At 38.7% G+C, this 9,764-nt stretch overlaps 1 protein-coding gene across 4 annotated transcripts; it reads right to left on the minus strand.

Moving 5' to 3' along the window:
* Positions 1 to 463: 463 nt before the first annotated feature.
* chchd5 (coiled-coil-helix-coiled-coil-helix domain containing 5) lies at positions 464 to 9,725 on the minus strand. Of its 4 annotated transcripts, none has more exons than XM_088328663.1 (5): positions 9,597 to 9,706; positions 7,769 to 7,930; positions 7,176 to 7,316; positions 6,945 to 7,092; positions 464 to 647 (listed from the first exon to the last, which is right to left on the minus strand). In XM_088328663.1, exons 2-5 carry the CDS (start codon positions 7,783 to 7,785, stop codon positions 585 to 587), a joined length of 369 nt encoding a protein of 122 aa, XP_088184789.1. In that variant the 5' UTR covers positions 7,786 to 7,930; positions 9,597 to 9,706; the 3' UTR covers positions 464 to 584. The 4 variants fall into 4 exon arrangements, with proteins under 4 accessions (XP_088184789.1, XP_088184814.1, XP_088184798.1 ...); XM_088328688.1 differs by having other exon boundaries at positions 6,941 to 7,092; positions 9,597 to 9,703; XM_088328672.1 differs by lacking the exon at positions 7,769 to 7,930 and having other exon boundaries at positions 9,597 to 9,725.
* Positions 9,726 to 9,764: the final 39 nt, after the last annotated feature.

Consider the following 9,764-nt stretch of genomic DNA (forward strand, 5'->3'; position numbering starts at 1 on the left):
TCTTTGTGAAAGACCAGTGAAATAAAACCCAAAAATAAAAACAGTACTACCATTACTAACATTTAAATTCAAACGCACAGTTCAAGCCCCCTTACCCTCCAAAAAATTTCTTTTAAATGTCCTTGGATCTACACAATTCACATCTGTCACCGTTTTTTATTTCAAAACTGCTACTCTCATTGAAAGGTAGGAGATTTTCATGCCTGAACTAGATTGTAGTCATTTAACAAGAAAAGTTTTGTTCTCTGTGTTGCTCACAGAGAACATAACTCAACTGGCGCTCCTCTCTCAGACGGCCTCCTTCTGCTCCGTTCTTCCCAAACTCCCTTTTTCTTTGTCAGTGAGTAGATTTTGTGTGGGAGTGCAACATTCAGGTTTAATATTTGACTATGACTCAGCACAGTCAATGATGTGGGGGTGCAGATATATGGCACTGAAAACAAAGGAAGGAAACCCCCACCGGTTGAGAGAGACATACCTTAGTTTTAATCGAATAAATACGGGTTCACATGAATTTGGGTCTCCACAGCCTAGCAGTTGGTACAGGTGAAAAAAATCAAGGCTCGTGAATTGAAAGACAAAAACTATAGGAATGTAGCTACTGCTGAAGTGTGAATGCTATGATGGCACAGGTACTGGATTTGTCTCTGAAAAAAATACATAAATATAATGATTAGTCATGCAATCACATTATAATAGATCATAATAATAGTAAACGTTCTCTAATTTTTGACATTTCCAAATATTAATAATAATAATATTACATTCACTAAATGAAAAGTACTATTAGTCAATAGACTCATGTCAGCATGTCTGTCCAATTTACGTCCGTTCAAAGTTTCTAAGGCTTGCACGATAAAGTCAAGGCCCACGGGCCAAATCAGGAAGCCTTTAAATGGGCCCTGAGATTATCTTGGTACACTGGTAAATTGTATATGATGAATTGTTGTATATTATTTTTATTTTACATTATTTCTCCCTGTAGTAAGTCGTTTGTCAATTTATTGTATTTCTATCCAGTTATAATATAAAATATTTTCCTTGAGTGAATAATAAGACACCTTTTAAGACACCCAAGGTTGCTGTACACAGAATACCAAATAACAATAAAACAAGCAAGTAATAAACAGTAAATTAGAACAAAGTAGAGTTAAAAACGGGCCTGTATGTGAAGCAGATGATCATGAATAGGCTAGTCTGAGGAGGAAAGTTTTAAGTTCCGGATTAGAATGTGGACAGGGAAGCGGAATTCCAGAGGTCAGGCGGCAGTGAGTTCCAGAGATGGGGCAGAGTAGCTGAAAGCTCTGCTCCACTCTGCCTCCCATGGAGCGGAGACAGTCAGTGAGTATAGTGTGATGGAAGGAGGAGGATAATCTTATGATCTCCTTGGTCAATTTATCCCACTTTTGCCAAAATAGTAACGGAAGGCTACTGATGGTGTCTGAATAATACTGCCTTTTTTCATTTCATTTTCATGTTACGATTTTTATACAAAATAAATGTATCTTTTTTGCCGGTTGAAAATGTTAAATTATAGACAGAGCCATACGAAAATATTGCTCTATTCATTTGATAATCTAGGAATATTCTTTTCTTTTCAGTAGGTTCAATTAGGTTCACCAGATTATAAGTGTCATTTTAAGGATAATCAACATTAAAGCAGTCCTGTATTTGGCAAGCATCTCTCACTTACCTAATGAGGTTTTCTAAAGAGAAATGAAAGCGGAATAAAGTAAGGAGATTTGACATATCAAACAATTCCACTGCGTAATTAACTGATTTACAACTAAGGACTCCTACAGATCTCAAACATTGATAATAATTTCAGCGCCATCGACGAATATAAACGTCAAAGAGAGGGAGTAACCATCCAGTTTTTGGGAGTGCTCAAGCACCCTTAAATTCAAACCAAGCAGCCTGGCTTTTCCTTTATAAAGGACAAGATAGGCTTCAAAATCAATACGGTTAATCTTATCTATCCCGGCTGACGTTCAAAGAAACTGAGCGGGTCAGATGTATCGACATTTCGTTCTGTATACACGTGTACACGAATGACAATAAAGTAAATCTGAATCTGAATCTGAAAAATTGCATTTTTTTTAAGTTAAAGAAAACGAAAATGTGAACCATGCAGGATCCGAAATACTCCACTGCCTTAAAATTGTTTAGTCTATTTTATCCATAGCACCTCTCTCGTCCCCTCCCCGCTCCTCTTTTGCTCGGCTGGGGTTACTTGCGGCATAGTGGTGGAATCTATGGAGGCGCCGGTGTATTATGGTAAGAGTATGTTGTACTGTACAGCGATTATGTTAAACAACTATTTTACCACCCAAAACTATGATTTGTTATCATCAACAGATATTGGTCCTTATTTTAGCTGCATTTAATCAAATGCAACAATGATGTGAGTATTGCAATGTTCACAAATGGAAAATGACACTCCGAAACAGCGTTGAATGATCCTAAATCACTAAGTGAAATGAAAAAAAAATTAACCAGCCAGACACTCTAAAACTTAAAATTGCTCCCCGTGTCAAAGGTTGGTTTTATTTCTAGTAACTTTGACAACTGTGTACTACAAAGATTAATTTAAAGTTGAGTTGCATTAATGACTATGGTTGGATCCCTTAACCACTAGGGTCGTAGGGGCACCATTTCCTGTACTGTGTCTTGGGCAAGCAGATGACAAAAATATATTTCAATTTCAGTGGCGTTTTCAATAGATAGAAAATATTGATTATTGTTCTTTTAACTTGGCTGGTAGTGAAGGAGTTCAAATGTATTGTAGTGGGCATTTAGCTACATCTTTAAAATGTAAACAAATTCGCCTTGTAATGATTTACCCCAAGGCTAATTCTTAAGTGAATGAACTTCTCTCGCGCCTACACGTTTATCATTAGACAAAGGAAGAGTGATTCAACAGCGCCTCCACTTGTTGCATTCAAGTATTGCACTACACTAGTGATACCAATACCAACTGAGAATATCTAGGGGTAAATTGAGATCAGAGCACACGTTTGTAATATGGTTCAATAAATACTGGTAAACACAGCACTAAAGCCAACGGGTGCAATCAAAAATTCTATACTAAATAATTACGATGCGGCGAATTTTCGAAAAAAGGCAGACAAATGTTTGGCCCAAAATGATCAAAAATGAATGAAAAAAAAGAAACCAAAAAAATGCCACAAAAAAACAAATGTTGAGATTGATGTCACATCAAACGTCATTTTGCACACGAGAAGGAAACCAGGACCTCTGCCAAGCTTATACTAACAATATACATATTTTATATGCATGTTTACTGCTCGCACAATTTTAAGCTGAATTTAGCTAATAATTACATGCTTAAACAAAAAAGCAACCTGTCCACAGTTGAGCCGTTTAACCCTGGAGAACCCAAAAACCCTTTTATCCTTTGGAAAAGTATGACCAGTGGGTTCTACAAGGTGACAAGAATTGAACCATCCTTTAATTATTGTCAGGAGCTAAATGCTGAAAAAAATATTTGTGTAATGACTGGCTAGTGGTTGTCCCCTTATTCCGATTCAGGATGTACAGTGCCTTGCAAAACCAAGGTATAAGTTTTGACGGTGATCATTTGTGCACAACAAAGTATCTATCTATCTATCTATCTATTTTCAGATCTTTCCACAACTGCTCTATAGGATTAAGGTCTGGACTTTGGCTTGGCCATACTAACACCATTATTTTGTTGGTTTTAAACAGACATGGGGACTTGAGACTTAGTGACTTGGACTCGAGTCGACTCGAGTCGCTGTTTTTATGACTTGTGACTTGACTTGGACTTGGCAATCTAAGACTCGGGACTTGACTTGTGACTTGACTTGCCCAAGAAAAAAATACTTGGGACTTACTTGGGACTTGAAGGTGAAGACTTGAGACTTACTTGAGACTTGCACATGTGTGACTTGGTCCCATGTCTGGTTTTAAACCATTCCGTTGTAGATTTTGATTCATGTTTAGGTTTGTTGTCCTGTTGGAAGGTAAACAGGCGCCCCATCTCAGGTCACTTGCAGAATCCAAACAGATTATCTGCCAAAATCACCCTGTATTTGGTTCCATCCACATTCCCATCAATTCAAACAATCTTTCTAGTCCCTGCTGTAGAAAAATCAACCCGAGTGTGAGGCTGCATGATGATGGACGATGAGCAGTGTTACTCTTATGCAATGGGCGTAACCAGCCTGTTGTAAAGGATGCTCAAGCACCCTCAAATTCAAACTGTTATTTGTGTGCCATGTAGCTCCTTGCAAAAGCCAAGCAGGCCTCACAATGGTATTCTTTTAAAAAGGGCTTTGTTCTTGTCACTCTTCCATATAGGGCAGACTTATGGAGAGTATGATTAATAGTTGTCCTATGTACAGATTGTCCCACCTCAAATTTATTTGCCTGCACGTCATCCAATTTTATCATAGGCCTCCTAGTTGCTTCTCTGATTAGTTTTCTCTTTGTTTGGGCTGACCAGGTCTTGGTAGGTTTGCAGTGATTTTATGCTCTCCCCATTATGAGATTATTGCTCACACAGTGCTCCGGGAGATGTTGCGATATCTTGTATCCCATTCCTCCTTTCTACTTTTCCACAATTTTATCCAGGTGTTTCCTGGTGTGTTCTTTGGTGTTCAGAATGTGGTTTGTTCTCTAGTATATCTTTTTACAGACCTCTGAGCCCATCACAGAACAGGTGCATTTAAACTGAGACTTAATGACACACCAGTCTGTTTGTCATTGTGAGTCATTTAGGTCGACATTGGATCATGTGAGAACTCTTGGAGTCAGTTGGTTGAGCTGAAAGAATATTTTAGAATATAAGAATATTTTTGCAACAGTTCAAATGATTTGGTTTGACCTCACAATTGTATCTCACATGTTGATTTTTAGACAGGGGTTTTGAAGGGTTATTGTTCTATCTTCGTTATTCATTATCCATTATCCGTCAGTTCATAATACGCTACAAAGCCTAGGAGCCAGGACACTTAGTCTCAGCCAAAAGACCAAGCTAAGGTCCTAGCCCTAAAGCCTTGCTGCGATCATTGCGAATGCACCGTTCCCGGAGGTACTGCAATACCGGGCCGATGCATGGAGTGGTCAGAAATTTCTGGCCGTGAAGCAGACGCTGTTGATATTGGCCCTGTACTGCAATAAATGTTTTCAGCTTTTTAGCTTTCTGTTTGAAGTAATATGACAAAAAGTCGAGGGTGAAATATTTCTGCAGGGCACTATATAGGGCAGGTGTGGCGGACAAGTTTGACACGAAGAGCCGAAATTTTTAACTGTGAGAGTCAAAGAGCCACACCACGCACTGACCTGCCATGACAGATAGACACACACAAACACACACAATTAAAAACAAATTATTTCCCATAACACACTTCTCTCCTTACAATACAAAAAGTATTGTTCTGGTGTTGATTTCAAGGAAAGTGTCCACCCTCAATACACACAAATCGCTTTTTTCCCTTTTTAATTAGTCCCTTTTTCCTCTCATTCTTTCTTCTTTCATTTTTTTTTTTTTTTAATTTTAGCCAACATTAGACCCCCACCCTTTTTTCCTTTCCTTCTCTAAAGGCAAGGTAAAAAAAATTGAAAAGAAAACAGTGTGTTTTGGTCACTTCCAGTGTCTGTAGTTTATATTCTTCCTTGTACGTTGTAGCGCTCGTTTTTGGTTTGTTACACAATACAGCCACATATTGTGGTCAGAAATACATGTCGTCTCTTTTATGCAAGTGCAGCCCACACAAAACATGGATTTTTTTATTGTTAATTGTTTGATTTCATTCCTAATGTTTTTTTAAATAGTTTATATCCTTAAGAATAGCAAATAACAAAAAGGACATTTGAGAAAAGTGGATTGTTTTTATCAGAGCCTCTTTTGTGGAAAACCTGGTTTGTTAAGACCCATTTTTTAATTTCTGTATATCCCTATTAATGAAAACAATATTTCCCCTTTTCCCATATGTTTAAACACTGCTATACAATGGTAGGCACTAACCATTTGAACTTAAATTTTCTCTAAAAATACAATATTTCAATGATTAAATAAGTCTTTATGTAGTAAAACACATGAATCTCCCACACTAATCTGTGGAAATTTGGAGGCCTGCCTCATTGAGATAAAAGAGTGGATGTCACTCAATTTCTTGCGTCTTAACTCTGAAAAGACCGAAATGTTAGTCATTGGTCCATCTAAATGCCGTGACTTATTCTCAAAAACTGCCCGGTCCGAAGCCTACGATCTGAGAGTGCCGGTCTTCTGGTGATCCCAAGAGCAAAGAAGTGTTCAGCTGGTTCGAGAGCGTTCTCCATCCGGGCACCGGTGCTGTGGAATGCTCTTCCCCCTGAGATCCGATCTGCAACCTCAGTGGAAATGTTTAAATCTAAGCTTAAAACTCACTTCTACTCCATAGCATATGAATAACCTACTCTTCTCGTCGGCTGAAAAATAGTCTGTGTAATATAGTGTAATAATCTGTGAAGCCCTTTGAGACTCTTCGTGATTTAGGGCTATACAAATAAAAATGACTTGACTTGACTTGAATACTGGTGAGCTTTTCATTGCATACGTCTGTGACCTGCCACAAGTTGAGCATCGATTACTTTAAAGCAACTCTTGACAACTTTTAAACCCTTCACTTCCTGTTTTCGTATCTGCAGCAGAAACGTTGATCAACGATTCATTTAGGGTGGGTGTGTATGTATAATTGTGGTGTTTTGATACGTACTAAAACGTATTCAATGGCTTCTCTTTGGCAACGATAATGAGTCTGAATTAATGATGGATTCATCACAAGACATTGCGAAGTTTTAAAGAAAGTCTATCCGTGACAATTACTCTTTTTGCTTACTCTATCCAACTCTGGCCCAATATTATCGTTCAACTATTCATGTTAAAAAAGCATTGTCGTTTTTAATCACTTACCTACCCTGCTGAGATCCACCGTTTCTGCACAGCCAAGAAAGCGAGTCACGTGGGCTGAACAGGAGGCAGGTGAACTGTGGTTTTCTCTCAAACACTTTTCGAATTCGACAAACTGCTTAGAACAGTCTGCTCTGATCTTCTGAATCACTGGGCTAACAAATCAATCACAGAAGTCAGTGCACACCAAACACGTGTTCAATTTGCAGGTTATATGGAGTAAATAGATAGAACTTACTGTGATGATGTGCATTGTGAGACCTTCAACTTCAGTTCATGACACTTCTCCTGCCATACAGATGGGTTGGCGGCTACACATGACCCATAGGCGTCCATCTCTTTATGGCAATACTTTGCCGTAATTTCCATAGCTGCCTGCCTAAAATAAGCACATGCAGCACTATTTTTTAAGATTTCAATATGTTTTATTTAGACTAGTTGGCAACATAAAAAGACAAATCTCAAGTTTAATTTATCGGTAGGCACTCAACATCTCATGTACATGCGAGTCATATATTTGACTCTTTTAACTAAAGACAACATGATGGATACATACCTGTCAACCTCACCCAATTTCTCCCCTTATGAATAATTGCAAATCCCCTTATTAACACTAGTACATATTATGAACATTTTTTGTGGTTTTTGTATTTTCAATCAAAGGAAGAGCATTGAGTTGGCACGCAGCCCCACAGTGCAGAGGTTCGGGGTTCAAGTCCAGCTACCACAGCCTTTTTTTTTTTCAAACACATACAATTTTTTTGACCCCACAGAGTTTGCATGTTCTTCCCTTGCTTGCGTGGGTTTACTCTGGGCACTCCGGTTTCCTACCTCATTCCCAAAAACATGCATTTCAGGTTAATTGGCCGGTCCAAATTGTCCCTAGGTGTGAATGAGCAAGTAAGTTGTCTGTCTCTGTGTGCCCAGCGACTGGTGTCTTCTGCCCACTGCCTGAAGATGGCTGGGATGGGCTCCAGCACCCCTGCGACCCTACTGTGGATAAGCGGAGCAGATAATAGATGGATGGATGGAAAGAGCATTGAAAAGTAAACACTTGGAGGCTCAAATTTCTCCTGGGTTGTGAAAACATGCAGGAATTCAAAATGCCACCGTGCTGTGATTTATATATTATTGCATTTGGGAGTCAACCACATACTATACACAACACAGGCCTTGTACATTATTTGGAGGTATAGACATGATTGTTGTATAATATCATATTGTAATAATTAAGTATTATATTGTTTATAAGTGTCATAATAACCATATAATAATCAATTATTATAATAAGCATTATGATTACAAGCATCAATATAATAATACTTATAATCACCCATTACAATTCATAATCATTGGTTTATAATAAACCTGGTGTATTTGACTGCATTTCCCAGGATTTTTGTCTTAATATACTGCATTTATTCATTTGTTTTCAAACATTACCCTGAACCTAGACAAATGTAATATCACCCATAGTGACTCGGTCAAAAATCTAGGTGTTATATTTGATCCTAATCTGTCGTTTCAGTTACATGTGAAAAATATTACTAGAATAGCTTTCTACCACCTCCGTAATATTGCGAAGATTCGTTCAATGCTGTCCCAATCAGATGCAGAGATTTTAATTCATGCGTTTATTACTTCTCGGCTTGATTACTGTAATGTATTGCTTTCTGGTCTCCCGATGTCTAGCATTAAAAGTTTGCAGCTGGTTCAGAATGCGGCAGCTAGACTTTTGACTAAGACTAAAAAGTTTGAGCATATTACACCTGTATTGGCCAACTTGCACTGGCTCCCAGTCCACTTAAGATGTGACTTTAAGGTTCTCTTATTAACGTATAAATGTTTGCATGGGCTTGCACCCTCTTATCTCTCTGATTTGATTTCCCCCTATGTTCCTGCACGGAGTCTGCGCTCGGAAAATGCCGGTCTACTTGTGATTCCGAGAGCCAAGAAGTCTGCGGGCTCGAGAGCGTTCTCCATCCGGGCCCCGGTGCTGTGGAATGCCCTGCCTCTGGAGATAAGATCTGCAACCTCAACGGAAGTTTTTAAATTGAGGCTTAAGACACACTTCTATTCCAAAGCATATGATTGATGCCCACCTCGTATTCTGTTTTGTCCTGTCTTTTTCTGAGGCCTGCCTGGCTGATACGAAGGAGAAGGATGATTTGGGATGGGTCAGCGGACCGGGGTCTGACCTGCAGCATGTCAACCCCTGCATTTACCAGCTGGCGTCGTCGTTGATGTCATGCTCTTTCCGGACATTTTCAACATCTTACCTAGTGTTTACTATTCTGTGTACAGTAATGCTAATTGTAATTCACCCTGTTCAATCCTGGAAGGGGGATTACCACATGTGAGGTCCTTTCTCAAGGTTTCTCTTTTCTCCTCACACTGAGGTTTTTGAGTTTTTCCTTGCCCGCATGCTGGTTTGCTAGTTTAAGATCAGGTAATTGTGTAATTTTGTAACTGTAATCCTGTGCAGTCCTTTGAGACATTTTTGTGATTAAGGGCTATATAAATAAATTTGACTTGACTTGACTTGACAAAAAATGCTTTACGGCGTACAATTTGAAATGACAATTAAAAACGTACACAAAAATCGGGAAAGCGTAAAAGTTGACCGGTATGTATAAATAGCAACAATAAGAGTTCTTACATAGTGCCTATTTTGTGCTCGTTAGCACTAGTAAAGCTGAACAGTCAAGGTTATGCTTCTCCATGTGGCGCCATGTAAATGCATTTGGTCACGTCTTCTTATAATCCAATTGGAAGGAATCTACGAAATATTCACTCTTATTGGACAAAGGAGAACACCATCTTGAAT

This window comes from Urocampus carinirostris, chromosome 1 (assembly GCF_059441175.1).
Source record: "Urocampus carinirostris isolate Australia breed hairy pipefish chromosome 1, RoL_Ucar_1.0, whole genome shotgun sequence".
Lineage (NCBI taxonomy): Eukaryota > Metazoa > Chordata > Actinopteri > Syngnathiformes > Syngnathidae > Urocampus > Urocampus carinirostris.